The following is a 15,988-nucleotide window of genomic DNA, read 5'->3' on the forward strand; positions in this document are numbered from 1 at the left end:
CAATTCAAAACAATCTTTAGACCAAATTATGCAAACATTATGTTCCTCTTCTGATTCTAATTTCTATTTTTTCTGAAATCAAACAGATTTCTGGGGGCACCAAGAAATTAGACTCAGAAAAAATTACCTGTACTCACCAAAGTTTTCAGTTTCAAAAACTTATAAAAAAGGTAACAACTGGCAGAACTTCTTTTTCATTTATATTCAATTGGCTTGAATTTACAAGCTGTTGCAATTTATTTAAATACAAGTATCCAAAGTAAGGCATATTGCCTAAACTTTTACATTCTTTATTGTTAACTTGCAGCAGCAAAATGAACTAATTTATATCCTGGAAGTGGTACAAAAGAATTAAGGCTTGCCAAAATATATTGGCAAGATATAACCTTTCTGCATCTAATATCAATTTTCTGATTTTTTTTTGCAACTATATCCTGCAGCAACAGTCATTTCTCCCTTCCGAATGGTATTTCTTAGATTGTAAGTTAAATCTTACCAAAAATACATTTTCATACAGGTGAGCAAAGCAACCTTATTATTGCTACATCAATCTATACATACCCCTTGTGACCTATAACCATTCAAACTTAATATCCCATAATTCTGTTCAGTTTTAAACTAATGAAAATTCAATAAGATTACGAAGGCTAACAATTTACCAAATTACTTTCAATAACATGGATCAGAAAAATAAATCTATTAGATATTTCAAGAGTACCTTCAAAATTTAAATCAAATACAAGTATCTGCAAATGAGATGTAATAATTACATCAAAATTGCCCTTTGAGCAATATATCAGATTTATACTCAGAAATGTTGCTGCAAGTAAATCAGCAATAAATGCAATCATACAAGCACAGTGCGATAATATACTTGAGATGCTAATTTCATAAGGGCACAAACATTGCCCAGCATAAACTAAAAAGGCATTTCATGTATCGTAAAAACAAGCAATGAGGTTCAAATGAAATTACTTGAAAATTAAAAAGAGATTGATAAGAAGAATTGTGACATCACAATAATGTATGCATTGAGCCCTATTAATGCTTCCCCCTGTTTGTTTTTAGTTTCCATTGACACTCTTTATTTTTTAAGTGTTTTGCCCTAGGATACAAAGAGGAAGTATTATTACCCCGGCTTTAGCCCAAGCTACCATTTATTCAGCAGCGCTCAGAGCAATGAAATAATAATTCAATAATTAATCATGCTTACTTATATAGTGCGTAATACTTCTTTATAAGAGTTAAGTTTCTCTGCAAAAAATGTAGCATAATTACCCTGGCTTTAGCAGAGCTACTGTTACACGCTCAGTGTTTCAATGAATGAATTCCTGCCAGGTACCCATTTACATGCACCTCACCTGGGTTTCGTGCAACAATGTGGATCAATTTCTTTCCGAAGAAAATAACGCCATGGGTGGGATTTGAACTCCCTACTCTCTCTTTTACAGTCCTGATAGTAATCCACTGGGCCACAATGCTCCATTTATCCGTCTGGGGACCGACCTTTAACGTCACATTCAGAAAGATGAGCCCCAGGACTAGGCTCATATCATGGAATTCTGACTCAGTTTGTAATTTCCACAGCATTTTTGTGGCAAAGGTTACAGGCACATGCCACAACAAAAAATCCTTAGCTTGCTTTTCCCTTGCACATAATTCAGTAACAACAAACAGCATTCGATTTTGCATTGAAATTGACCTACCCATGAAGATCAGGGCCCCGTCTTACAAAGAGTTGCGACTGATCCGATCAACCACAACTATGGAAAGCCAGCAACATCAACCTCTAAAATGCATATTTGTTCAAAATATTTTCCAGATATGATGTAGATTTATACATTCATTGTTTTCTTGAAAATTCAGTGTGCTTCTTTCTATTTACAAAGGATATTGTGCAAATTTCCTGTAGTAGAAATTATGACATTGATGGATTTCCATATAGCTGAATGAGGTTGATTGGATCAATCGAAACTATTTGTAAGACGGGGCCCATATCTCTTGTGATACAATATGTTAAGTTGATAAACTATTACACTTGTATACTTTTGTTACTGAAATGTGTCCCAAATAAAATGAAATCAATTAAAATCAAATCAAGAAGAATAGTGTTATAACAAAAATAAACTAAATTAAATTTGATTGAATTGATACGAATACATGGTTTTATATGCCATTTTACATGCATACCACATGTTATTATCCAACCCATACTTTCCAACTTCATAATAAACATCTTATTAATAAAGGTTAACATTTTCACAAAGTTGCCCTTTTGCTTGCAAGATTATAATAAGATTATTCAATAAAAAAAACTGATACCCTTTGTTCTCATTACATGTATACCCTTCACTGTTATATGTATTAGGGTTGTATTAAAGATATTAAATATATGTTTGTATTTATAAATTTTCATGCATAATCTTATACTTTGCAACTTTATTGTAAAAAGTAAGGACGAAAATTGATACTTTGTAAAATATAAAATAAGTCAAGACGATGTATACTGTAAAGTGTATGATGCATATTGAAAAGGGCTAAAGTAGTTAATAAAAATAAATGTTTCATTGACCAGGTCTTTCCTTCTCCAATCTAACTACTGATCACCGTCTAGATGACTCGGCTGGCAATTGAACCCACATCATCTCCTTCATGAGGCGGGCACTCAACACAAAGCCATCATTCCAGTCAATAATAATAACAATAAACACACAAATGCAGAACTTTAGTTCTCACATTAAATTGAGAAAAAAGGGCTACTTCGTGAAACTGAAAACGGTGTAAGAAAAGATCACGTTCCATTCTTAACAATTTCTTAATCTACATGTAAATTAGAAGTACGGTATAGCGAGGATATTAATATAATTTATTTATACTATTTACAGGAATGTTCCAATTTACAGTGAGTTTTAAGATGATTATTGTCCATACATGTGAAATAAAAAGTAATCAAAATCACCACCAGAAGTATAGTGCAAGGGAAACAAGGAATATGATGACTAAGATGGCAGCTATTTTGGCATTCCTTGATCTGAGGTTGAGTGCTTTGGCATCTTGTCTGTATTTCTTGGATATCGTAGAAAGATTGCTAGCCTTGTTGTCCAGCTCTGTAGGAAAAAGTCAAATTATTCTCTCATTACAAACATAATCTCACTCATAACACTGACTCAAATTGAAAATAATACTTTGTGTTTTAATTCAATGCTACGAATTTCGTTATGTCTAGTTTTCACTGTATGAGGTACAATTTTGTTAATTGCACTGAATATAAATCTCTTTTCTACAACCTTCCGTGACTGTGACTCCATTGTTGCCTTTTCATCATCTCTTCTCTTCAGGACCCCCTCCCTCCCTCCTCCCCCCAACCTCACTCTCTCGTGCATGCATGCTAACTTCCTCTGTTGTTAATAATAGGACAGGCAAGTTTTCACGAAGCAGAAAAAGGGAGTGTGGGAGGACACATAATTTTTTGAAATGCACATATTGGGGCAATATCAATTAAGACAAATAGTTTATTAAAAGTAAAACAAGTAATAATAATAAAAGAAAACAAACGTGTACCAATGAATAATTCATATATCAGTAAGCTAAGGAATCTGGCATTTCATAGTATTTAGCATGTTTGGAAAGGTCAAATGCATCATGTATACAATATACAATAATTTGTTTTGAACATTTCAAAAGAGCATGGAATTTGTGGTTGTGAATTTGTGTGTGTTCACAACCACAAATATAAGTACCCCATGACTTCTGACCTCTACTCTCTATACTGACCTTCGAGACCAACGCCCCTCTTCATGACATCATCAATATTCTGTACCATGATCTTCTGTACATCTTGTAGTTCTGTGTTGATATTTGCAAGGTTCCGTCTAGTCCGTGTATCCGTGTATGACTTCTTTGTCTTCTGTATAAACGTGTCTGCAGATCAAACAACAACAAAAATTGGAAATGCAGGGCTTAAAGATAAATGACAGTAGTTGCAGTAAACAATTATTCCATGAGAAAGTCTATAAAACAAAGGTAAATTGTCACTAGATCACCATAGATTTGGTTAACATAAACTAAACTTTGTGAAATCAATGTAAGCTGAAAAAAAATCACATTGAAGACCTCAAACACAGATAAATCAGGCAGGACAGTATATCATTATTGATCAGAAAAAAGGCACGACATATGGCTCAAATGCCATGTTTATTTTGCTTATTTTTCAGTAACCACACAATTTCTTCCAAATCCTTTGACATATATTTCTTATTCATATACAGAGACACTTTTATGGTTATTGTATTATCACAAATGACATTCATCTCTAAATCAAAGACCATCAAGGCTGTGCTTGGGATGGCCTTTACCATAGTACAGAAGATTTTGCTTTCTGTTGTGTAATTCTTAATGAACAAGCCTGTTGATTGGCCCCAATGTCCCTATAATGGGCTTACGAGATTTTTTGTGCCAAGTATATTTTTCTTAATTGTGCAGTAATATGAAAGTGTGGCCTTGACCTAAGACATTGAAATTCAAGGCCTGAAAAGGGAGTGTAGATTTTTTAAATACTAGGCTTTGTAACACACACAGATTAGCGATCAATTGCTAAATGGACTGACCAATCGAGATCAATGTTACACGCACATTTAGTTCAAAATACCAACCAGGAACCAATCAGTAGTGTTCTTTCATATTTGCTATTCATCGCTAAGCTTTGTGTTACGGGGTCGAGATAATGTCTATTTCCAAAGAAAAGGTGGTGCTAACATACAGTAGTCATTACTATATTGACTCACATAATTGGCAACTCAAGATTCAAATTGTGGACTTCCAATAAAGTTCACCATTCTATTTTTTCATTTTCAAATACCAGGGGCCCATAACACAAAGCTTAGCAATGATTGTAGAACATTTTTCTATGACTGATTCCATCGACTACAATGTACAATCAATCGTAAAAATCAAGCGTACGATTAATCGCTAACCTTTGTGTTACGGGACCCAGGTGTCTATCCCTGTGAAAAGGTAATGCTAGAGTCTGTAGTCATTACTATATTGACTCACATAATCAGCAATTCTAGACAAAGTTCACCATTCCATTTTTCTATGTTTTTCACACAGATCAATCCATTACCACTGTTAAAATCCACTTCAATCCTGCTACTTACCAAATTCAATGAATGAGTAAGGTCTGGTAATTGTGGCTACTCTCTTGCCGTGCTGTGAATAAAACTCCTGATGAAGCTCTTCTAAATAGTTGAATGCAAGCTTCTTGGAGAAAGATTTCTCACAGAGAGTCAAGTAGCAGATCCCAGTCTGGATCAAATAGCTTTTAAAGAAAATTATTATGTTTTTTTAATTACCAGTATGGTTAAATTTGCAATTATTCAAATTATAAATGTCAAGGTTCATGCACATAGCACTATAAGGATGTGTGATATGCTTCTGGTAAATAGGAAAATTATGAAAATATGTACATGTAATCAAAGGAGAAGCCCCCCCCCCCCCCCCCCCCCGACGTCCATTTGCCAACTGTCTAGCAGAGAAATTAAGAATAGCATAGTAAAGGATTTTTTTTTCAAAGTTGTGATGTCTCATGCAAGCACCTTTTCTGCTTCCCCCATCACTAAATCACCTACAGTGGAGTTCAAAACTTAGTGAACCCCACCAAATAATGAACATATTTAAAGTGTTCAAGTTCTGCCATGTTTTAGATATTTAATTGTGAAGTCAGGTGATAAAATATTACAGTAAATAAAGTTTGCTTGTCTGGGCTTGCTGGACAATGTAGTGTTATCTACATTCATCACTCAGCATGACGGAGTGCATTTTGTGGTGGGGTTCAATAAATTTTTAGCACAACTGTAAAATCACAATATTTCAATGGTTCATGATACTTTAAATTGAATTACAAATTTGAAAAACAATCCAAATGTTATTCTTTAATGAATTTTCATCAAATCTTGGTTTATCATCATTATGCTTCTCCTTTTTTTCTGCTCATACCCACCTAATCCACCCCCCCCCCCTTAAAAAAAAAGAAAGTAATATGTCAGGGCGGACTTTGTCTAAATTCTTGGTTTCTTCCTTTTGGCAATGGAAGGTAGAATTATTTTCTTGTATTTTTTAGAATGATGATTAGATGATTACACTTACTGGAAGAACATGGGTCCTGATTCAATGGTAAACCTTGTTGGGGATGACTCATTGAGCTTGAGATTTCTGAAAAGCATCTTGGCTTGGGTTTGGTACTCCTGCAAACTCCGGCCTGCCTGTATTGAGGTCAAAGGAACATTTCAAATGAAACTACATGCAACAATCACTTTTCACATCTTGCAGATTTCCTACTATGTAGGCCTACTATTGTTCAACTTCAATGCCTCGAAGATGAAGACGCTTAAAAATATTAGTTTTACTCATTAATGTGAGGTTGTTACACAAATTGGCTCATTGGAATTCATAGCCCCCCCCCTCCCCCCATCTTCACAACCAGAGCAAAAAGTTAAATTGACAAATGGAAAATTAGTTCAAAGCTGTGTCATCAATTTAAGCATGCACGAAAATCTTTCAGTTTCAATGTGATAGAAATTAAGAAAATAAAATTCTGAAAAGCAACAAAAAGAATGATCCAGTTTCTCAGTGTACCAATAATCACAACAAAGTTATTTTTTTCAAACAAAGCCCTATAAGTGGAGCTATGCTCAAACACAATACTCAGCAGACAAGTGGTGAAAATCCGTGTTCAATGGTTGTGTTTAAATAGTGAATTTGTACTCTTATCTGGTTTGTCAATTTCACTTTTGGGTCTAGCCAGGGTCTTTAATGTTTTTTTCAATTTCTTTCTTCCTCTCTTTATTTTTAGGTGGTCTGTCGATGACAGATCACCTCTTGATTTCGCCAAAATTTTCTTTCTTTATTTATTTCTTTATTTATTTTTATTTCTTCCGTACACTTTTTTGTACACACGTTCACTCGAAATCGACATGGTCAATTTCCTTCAAATTTCTGTCAGTCATCAAGCCCTATGATTTCAAGCTAAATCAACTTTTTCAAGGTCATTATGTCATCGTGACGTCATCCAGGCGCCATTTTGTAACAAGTGGAACGCCTCTGGCAGTCTCGCCTGCATTACGCAATTTAACATAGCAGCAGTGCTAACTTTGAAAACTACTATAAAATAATCATTCACAAAAACACCATTCATATAATGATATAATACCACGTTCATTGACCATAGATGACATTTGAACGGTGACTTAAGACTTGTCAACTACACCCATGTCCACATTTCATTCATTCTCTATCCATAAACTTTCAAAGTTATGATGGCACTTCAACAATTACCCCAACATGGCCTAAGTTTATTGACCTTAACTGACCTTTGACTTGGTTTTGTGACCTGAAACTCACAGGGGATGTTCAGTGAAGCTTGATTACTCTTATATCCCAAGTTTTATGAACTACATGTAGATCCATAAACTTTCAGAGTTAGGATGGTAATTCAACAAATACCCCCAACACGGCCAAAGTTCATTGACCTTTAATGACCTTTGACCATGGTCATGTGACCTGAAACTCGTACAGGATGTTCAGTGATACTTGATTACTCTTATGTCCAAGTTTTATGAACTAGATCCATAAACTTTCAGAGTCAGGATGGTAATTTAACATATACGCCCAACACGGCCAAAGTTCATTGACCTTAAATGACCATTGACCATGGTCATGTGACCTGAAACTCACACAGGATATTCAGTGGTACTTGATTAACCTAATGTCCAAGTTTCATGAACTAAATCCATAAATTTTCAAAGTTATGATGGTATTCAACAAATATCCCCAACTTGGTCAAAGTTCATTGACCCTAAATGACCTTTGACCTTGGTCATGTGACCTGAAACTCAGGCAGGATGTTCACTAATACTTGATTAACCTTATGTCCAAGTTTCATGGACTAGATCCATAAATTTTCAAAGTTATGATAGTAATTCAACAAATGCCCCCAACTTGACCAAAGTTCATTGACCCTAAATGACCTTTGACCTTGGTCACGTGACCTGAAACTCGAGCAGGATGTTCACTAATACTTGATTAACCTTATGCCCAAGTTTCATGAACTAGGTCCATATACTTTTTAAGTTATGATGTCATTTCAAAAACTTAACCTTCAGTTAAGATTTTGAAAATAATTTTCCCAACATGGTCTAAGTTCATTGACCCTAAATGACCTTTGACCTTGGTCATGTGACCTGAAACTCAGGCAGGATGTTCAGTAATACTTGATTAACCTTATGTCCAAGTTTCATGAACTAGGTCCATATACTTTCTAAGTTATGATGTCATTTCAAAAACTTAACCTTAGGTTAAGATTTGATGTTGACGCCGCCGCCGCCGTCGCCGTCGGAAAAGCGGCGCCTATAGTCTCGCTCTGCTATGCAGGCGAGACAAAAATCAGGTCATTATCATATCTCGATAACGAGTCATCAAAAATCAACTATATTTGGTATACATCAACTTCAGGTCAACGGTCAACTAAAAATTTCATCAAATTCCGCGCGCGCACCTCGACGCGCACGTACGCGCGCATTAAAATTTTAAAATGCTCAAATTCGTTCCAAATTAATTTTCCATACGTTTCAGGCCATTTTAAGCATTTTGCAAAAAAACGCGCGCACGCACATGCGCACGCGTTTTCGCGCATAATTGCATCTTCCAACATAGAATCGCCAAATTTTTTTATATCAATGCACCGATAATATAATTCTGAACAATTTGATACCTTGATCAACCTTCTACGACAAGTAATAACGAAATTATCACCCGTTAAACTTTGCAGCACGTGTGCGCGCGAGCTCTCACTACAGGCCATATATGGGCAAAAACATGTCTATTGAAAATTCACTGTAGCTCTTTAAATAGTCCGTTGACCCCAATTTTTTTTTTCATATATCGATAGAGTATGAGTTGTAGATTTGATTTCATGTCACCATTGTCCCTCAATTTGATCATGACGTCATCAAAATTGCGCCTAAACTGAAAATTTCATTTTTTCAAAAATGACGTCATCAAATTTATGCAAATTTGATCATAACTCCGTGAATATTGATCATTTTTCGCCCAGATTTCGATATGTTGTAGTTTAGAATGTACTCTTTCTCGTCAGTTACCATGAATTTTCATTTTGAAAAACGCATCATGGTGTAAAATTACGATGAAAAGAGGCATGTCATTTTTCCTCATTTTGCGTGTAATCTCTATGGGACATGACTTTTTCTCAAAACTAGATTCAACATTCCTCTATTTCGTGAGCTATATCTCCATTTTCTTTTATCAGTTATCTCTGAGCTTTGAATATGTTGTAGCTGAGATTCTCAGCTTTCGGAAGTGTGCCCTCCATTTTTTTATCAGATGCCGGGATCATGCCCGTTTTTCGCTTGCAAAATTGGATTTGCAATTCTCAAATTTGCTTACGTGTAATCTCTATGGGAACGTGTAATCTCTATGGGGAATATCGTGGCTCAATGGATAACGCACTTGACTTGCGTTCTCGGGGCGCAGGTTCGAGTCCTGGGGTGAACAACATGATTTTTTTTTTCTTTTTACCACCTCGTACATGATCCTTTTTGGTATTTAAAAGGTATGAAAGTTAAAATTTAGCAAGATTAAACAGATTATAATTACTTTTTTCATATCACATGTATTTTCATATATCAAAGAGACCCTTTTCACAGTGCTTTATCATCTCCCGTCTTTCACAAGTATTCCATCCATAATGAACATTCCGTTGTCATCATGAAGATCATATTGATCTGCTTGAACATGGTAGTAGTGATCATGATGGCGAGAATAAGGACAGACCACCTAATTCGTCCGCATGACGAATTAAAATCTAGTTTTTTATTGTTTCTTTCTCCCTCGTCTTCCATCCTTTCTCCCTTTCCTTAATTTCTTTATCATTCTAGTTTTCCTTCTTTCTGTTTCATTCTTATTCTTTCTTTTCTTCCTTTTTTCTTCCTTCCTTTCTGTATCCACTGATCAATTGTGTTCAAGCCAAGTCAAGATTCCATTATTTCTACCCCCTCTTCCCCATAGATTCAACAAAGAAATAGATTCAACAAAGAAATTATTCTGTTTTGGGGGAAAAAAAAGAAATCAAATTTACAAGGTAGGCAGGACAACAAGAATTTCAAAATGTGTTTGTTGTCGAGAGAATGATATCAAAATATTCCTTAATATCTAATTTATCATGTGAAACCACTTAAAACTTACGTAAAATTCATTTAAACTGTAAAAAAAAGGAAATTCATAGCACCAACATGGTCCGAAAAAGCCATAGACATCGCGGTACCTTTTTAATACACTGTACGTACTATCGATAGTTAAAACGATCACGATGTGCTCGCTAAATGCGCGCGCCCATCGGCGTCTGCTAGCCGTCATCTGCTGTGACTCTCCAATAGCCCCGCATGTGCAATTTTTTGTAAGATCGTCCCATATGCTGTTTTTCATGTTAGTACATACATGCGTGCACGTTATTTGCGGACGCAGATCATGTACGCATCTCCGTCGTCTGCTACGGCTCTCTTTATCAGTCCCAAGTGTGAAATATGTGTACATGGTGTATGTTCATTTGGTCTACATGCAGTTTGCCCACTTGTCATTTAGTCTAATTGCCATTTGGTCTACACTACACTTGGTCTAATTCTCATTTAGCGAAATGTCCAGTTGGTCTAATTTCATCATAACCTACATAATTACAAATACAATTTTTTTACTTTGTCAAATACCGGTACATAAAATTGGCTTTATATCATGCAGTTCCACAGTGTGAAATATGTATATATTCGTTTGGTCTACATGCAGTTTGCCCACTTCTCATTTAGTCTAATGCCAAATGGGCTAAACCCATTTGGTCTACACTTGGTCTAATCCTCATTTTGCGAAATGTCCAGTTGGTCTAATTTTTTTAAATTGCCATTTGGTCTACACTTTGTGTAATTTACATTTGGTCTACACTACACTTGATCTAATTTTGAGTCCAGTCCAGGGTCTAATTTCAACATGACCTACATCATTATGATGTTATACTTTGTGAATTTTTTTTTCTTTATATAATTTCATTTCACCTTATAGTCTTAGCATTGGTTTCAAATAAATAATACTTGAACAGTGGCAAAGTCATGATAATGGAGCCAAAAGTTTTGAAAGGTGTATCAGGTAAAGTTATAAAGTTGTAAGCAGGAGAAGCAAACAACAAAAAATGTTGAAGCGGGGGGGGGGGGGTGTTCATTAATTTCCTTTTATTTTCCAATGCCAGATCAATCTTTGTTTTTGCTTGTCATTTTTTTAAAATGATATGTTCTGTTCACTCTACAATTTTTACTAATGATCTTTTTTTTTTGGCTTATCGTTTTTTTCAGACACATTCGCACCCGAACCGACTCTACAATTAAGGGAAGAGAAGGAATTATTGAACCTCTTGAGAGAATATACTGGTCAAGGGCTGTAATAGTATACAGGGGCACTTCCTGAGAGAAAGTTAATTTTATTTTAATTATGTGTTTTCAGGATATCTAATAGTACTATTGAAATGGCGGTGAAAATTATTGCCCCTGCTGATGAGATTTTTCAGCTGCACCCCTCCTTTATTTTAGTGAATAAGGTGTGGCACTGCCCTATATGATTCATTTTGAATTTTAATGGGCTCCAAAATGCAGTAATTTATAAATTATAGCATAATCTTATTTCGATAAAGCCTTTGACATAAACAAAGCATATTTAAAACAGATTTAGTTATTGCATATCAGAATGTTATGTTTGCCTGATGTTTTCTCAATAACTCTAAGCTGTTATTAATGAATTCTTTCTAGAAACAAAAATAAGCAATTTATTCAAACATGTCAGTTTCATTTTGTAGACATATGCATTGAATTTACCAATTCAGTATAAGGTACGTATGCCATCTTTCACATATGTTGATTTTTATCACTGGTGGATCTGGGGGAGGGCACATCTGGCTCACCCCCCCCCCCCTTAGAGAGCCTCAGTCGAGATTTGTAATGAAAATATGCCATTTTCACCAAAGTATGCCCCCCCCCCCCCCGGAAAGCAAGGTCCTTTTTTTGCTTGACAAATTTTCATCATGAAAATGTGCCCCCCCCCCCAGGATAAATCCTGGATCCACCCCTGGTTTTTATTAAGTTTACATGTATTTTCATTTTGAAAAAAAAGGTTTCCTAGAGATTTGTAAACAGCATGATTTACACTGAGCGTGTCATACACTTCTGTGCAGAAGAATATTATCTTGAGAAATTTGGTTATTAAATTATGGAAAATATCTTTTGCAAATGAAATTACTTGATTGCAATTATTTCTTACATTGTATTGTCATTTTACTTGATAGAAATTCATTATTTTTTATAACCATGACAGTGTTCTAATTTCATATTTGCTAAATTGTAATAATTCTTTTGATCTTCCTTCATCTTCATGAAAGTATGAATTCTAGTCATCTGCTTCAAAGTCTGCCCAATACAATGGTTACAAAGGGCCTAAGCATCACTTGTCATTTTTTAATAAGTAGTTAAGTCAGTAGTCAAGTAAGGGGTCAGACAGTTTGGCTGTATTATATTTGTTTAATTATCTTACTAGTGTCAATTTACTAAACTTTTGCTGTTTGTGATTGAACCCCCAAATTGCTCGATAGTACCATTATGTTGGACAGACGTTAATATTGACTAGAGGACTATTATTACTTTCCAAACCAACCTGAAGATAATATGATACTTCACGTAGTACAGGGGTATATTGTCTCCCTTCCATTGTTGTGATGTATGGGCTGGGTAATATCATCTAACTTGTCCTGGAATAATCATTCTCTGCAACAAGTTCCACTTCAGCGACTCTCAGTTGAACATCATCATTCCTGGCATTGGCGGCGGAAGCCAAAAATTTTAGGGGGGAACCGCCAAAACTTTTTGACAAAAAAAAAAAAAAAAATAGTGACCAAAAATCTTAGGGGGGGGGGGACACAGGAAACAAAAGTGAAAATTGACAAGCCAAAAAAAAAAAAAAAAAAAAGGTTATCAACAAAAAATTGAGGGGGGGGGGGTCGTCCCCTCCCCACCTAAAATTTAGTGGGATACGTCCCCCCCCCCCCACTTCCACCGCCTATGATTCCAGGTGCTTGGAGATCTTCGAAAGGCATGCTATAACATCCACTTAAGTTCCAGTTCCTTTCATGTTTTTTCCTCATCTTAGTGAGCATCTCCAAGTGTTCATATTTTTAGTGTCCTTTTTTAGATTTACCAAACTCAGTTTTATTACCTGATAAATGAAATTACAAAATTCTATCCCAAAAATTGAACACTTTGATCAAGTTTGGTTACTTAAACTTAATGTTAAATAAACTGAAAATATGTAATAAAAGGCAAAATAATAATAATGATGAAAAAAATACCGGTAATAAAAACAAAAGTTACTCAAATTCACTCAAAACCATACACTTATCTACTCTCCTCAAAAATCAGTTCTCACTTTTAGGTATTGATCATTCATTCAGTCAATGAAATAATAAAAAGAGACAGGAGATCCTCATCAAAATAAACACAAACAGTGTCTCACACACACACTACACATTAATAGTAAAATCAGTTTGTATCTTTCGTGGGATTTGTTTTTATGTAAATCTGGATTCTTCTTGGTAGTAGGGCCTTAGGTCGCTCTGACTTGAACTTAAAACTTCCAATCTCAAGAAGGCAAGATATATCTCGGGAGATAGTCATCATCAAGATGTTTAGGAGTTCAACCTGGTGGTGAGGTTATTCATGATGGCATCTGGTATTCTGGCAGAAAGAATCAGAAATATAAAATGCATAAATACAATTGTTTATTTTTTTCAATACAAATTAAATTACCTGAGTCATTCAAGATAGTGGGTATTTTTTTTTAGGGGGGGGTGATGGCATGACAAGTTTTTAGTCAAAATTATTTTTATCTTCATTTATCTTTTTTTTCCCACTTTGTATTACCATTTATTCAAAAATTGCAATAAACATATCAATAAATGAGTTTTTAATCTACCGGTAGTTGGCAAAAGTAAAGCCAGTATTGGCAGTAAAACACTGACACCACGGCACTGACACTGACAGTGAATGTTCATTTTCCAGTGCATGCACATCACTGCCCCATCATCTTCACTCGTTTTCAGAAAATATTTAGTTATTTCTCAAATATGACCATGATTATCTTATTCATGTCATTACTCTGGTGTTTATTCATGATTTTAAATTCAGGAAATCATTCAGCAAACGAAGAAAACAAAGCATTTCTTGACTGTGATTCCGTGTGATTCAAGTTCAATTTCATTTCTGTGTGTATCACATGTACGCACGTACGTGACGTAATCTTAATCTCTATTATGATGTAAATTTATCATCCCGCGCGCGATTAAAATGGCTCGAAATTCGACCAAATTCAAGGACAGCTCAGCTTGCAAACCTCACTGAGAAGGGCTTCCCCAGCCCTTGCGATTCCCCGCGCTGCAATTTCACTGCAATACACAGAAAGGAAATCAACTCAAGTTTCACAATCAACGGAAAATCCGGAACCCTTCGAGACCCATTTTACAAGAAATACAACTAAATAAGGTAAGAATTGAAAGCAACTCAAGACATTTTCGACTTACCGACACTTTCATGTTTATTTTCGGAAGATTTCATGGAATTTGGGGCACGAAAATGGTATCGGTAGCTCGCGAAAGTCCTGTGCAATACGATGACATATTTTTCATCGCACGGGAGGACAATCACAAAGAGAAAATATCATACACATCCGCGCTAACAGGGGCTTAATTTTGACGATATCGCATCGCTATGCGATTGCAATGATTGACATGCGAACGAAGCTTGCGTACAAATTTTGAGCACTTCCGCGACAGCGCCATCTAGTGACTACGGCCGTGCCTATACAAGGCATGGCAACAAATAGTCAAAACTGACTAGTTTGCATATTCAAAATAACATTAACACCCCCCCCCCCTCACACACACACAGACACAAACAAAAGAGGGGGAGACTGACGGACACTGCACTGGCTCGTTTTGACTTACCGGTACTTTTATTATTATTTTTTTTTACTTATGCAATTTGTTTGGTTTTCTTTCTCTAATGAGTATTCTAGATAAACTTACTTGTTCATCCTCCTGCATCGAGGCTGCTAAGGGCAGCCCGTCAGCGACACGGGCTATCATCGTCATCAAAACCATCTTGAGAAATTGTTTATGATGAAAAAGAGAAAGGAATGGATGGATGGACTGGTCAACAAGACAACTGCAAGTGCAACTGTTCCTCAGGTTTGCCTACAGCAAAATCAATACGTGGAGCTAGTGATGCTGAACTAGGTTATACAGAGATCTTCTAAGCTCTCAGCACGTCGATTCCCGATGAGCGTGGATAGCTCTTCTCTTACTGCTTCGTTAAAACCTTGAGAAATGTGTCGAATATAGCAAGATAACCAAATGGTATACCTGAAATTCAATTGAAATCGAAATTCCAGGGTGGTATAGGATCTAAAAAGAGATTCATACGTGTACCACAAAATTAGCCTTATCTCAAAACGCACAGCAGAAACTTTGAAGATGAATTATCAATTTCGAATGCATAAATTGCATTTCTCAAAGATTTAATTTAGAGAACGCAACTATTTTGGAAGATCTTCAATTAAAAAATAAATAATACAATCATAGACGAAGTAAAACACTTATAACGTGCAGTTTTATTGAATTTTATAATACTATGACGTCTGGTATTGACCATGAAATCCGAAGAGGAAAAAGGTAAGAGAGAGTGGTAATGAATAAAATATCAATTTAAGAATCGTATTTCCAAGTATTAAAAATAAAATACGGGTCAATGATTTTTTTTATTTTTATCAAAAAAAATAGTTTAAAAATAATATTTTTAGACTTTTAAGTTTCAAATTAAAAAGAATTGAATTTATT

The 15,988-nt window shown here is 35.4% G+C and overlaps 1 protein-coding gene and 1 long non-coding RNA gene across 2 annotated transcripts; both read right to left on the reverse strand.

Annotated features, from left to right (window-relative positions):
* Positions 1-190: 190 nt before the first annotated feature.
* Positions 191-15,830, reverse strand: LOC129277412 (vesicle-trafficking protein SEC22b-like). The gene is made up of 5 exons (XM_064109974.1): positions 15,179-15,830; positions 6,145-6,260; positions 5,157-5,317; positions 3,775-3,921; positions 191-3,107 (listed from the first exon to the last, which is right to left on the reverse strand). Exons 1-5 carry the CDS (start codon positions 15,251-15,253, stop codon positions 2,956-2,958), a joined length of 651 nt encoding a protein of 216 aa, XP_063966044.1. The 5' UTR covers positions 15,254-15,830; the 3' UTR covers positions 191-2,955.
* On the reverse strand, positions 12,757-14,871 carry LOC135156756 (uncharacterized). The gene is made up of 3 exons (XR_010295784.1): positions 14,675-14,871; positions 13,525-13,832; positions 12,757-12,961 (listed from the first exon to the last, which is right to left on the reverse strand). It is a non-coding gene; the product is annotated as an uncharacterized LOC135156756 (long non-coding RNA).
* Positions 15,831-15,988: the final 158 nt, after the last annotated feature.

Source organism: Lytechinus pictus, chromosome 15 (genome assembly GCF_037042905.1).
Source record: "Lytechinus pictus isolate F3 Inbred chromosome 15, Lp3.0, whole genome shotgun sequence".
Lineage (NCBI taxonomy): Eukaryota > Metazoa > Echinodermata > Echinoidea > Temnopleuroida > Toxopneustidae > Lytechinus > Lytechinus pictus.

Bases quoted from the DNA above. Each gene is read 5' to 3' on its own strand.
- LOC129277412 (XM_064109974.1), bottom strand. From the start codon at position 15,253: ATGGTTTTGATGACGATGATAGCCCGTGTCGCTGACGGGCTGCCCTTA. The intron at 6,261-15,178 runs GTAAGTTTATCT...ACCTCAATACAG, and splicing joins CGATGCAGGAGGATGAACAA to GCAGGCCGGAGTTTGCAGGA. The intron at 3,922-5,156 runs GTAAGTAGCAGG...TTTGATCTGCAG, and splicing joins TTACTCATTCATTGAATTTG to ACACGTTTATACAGAAGACA.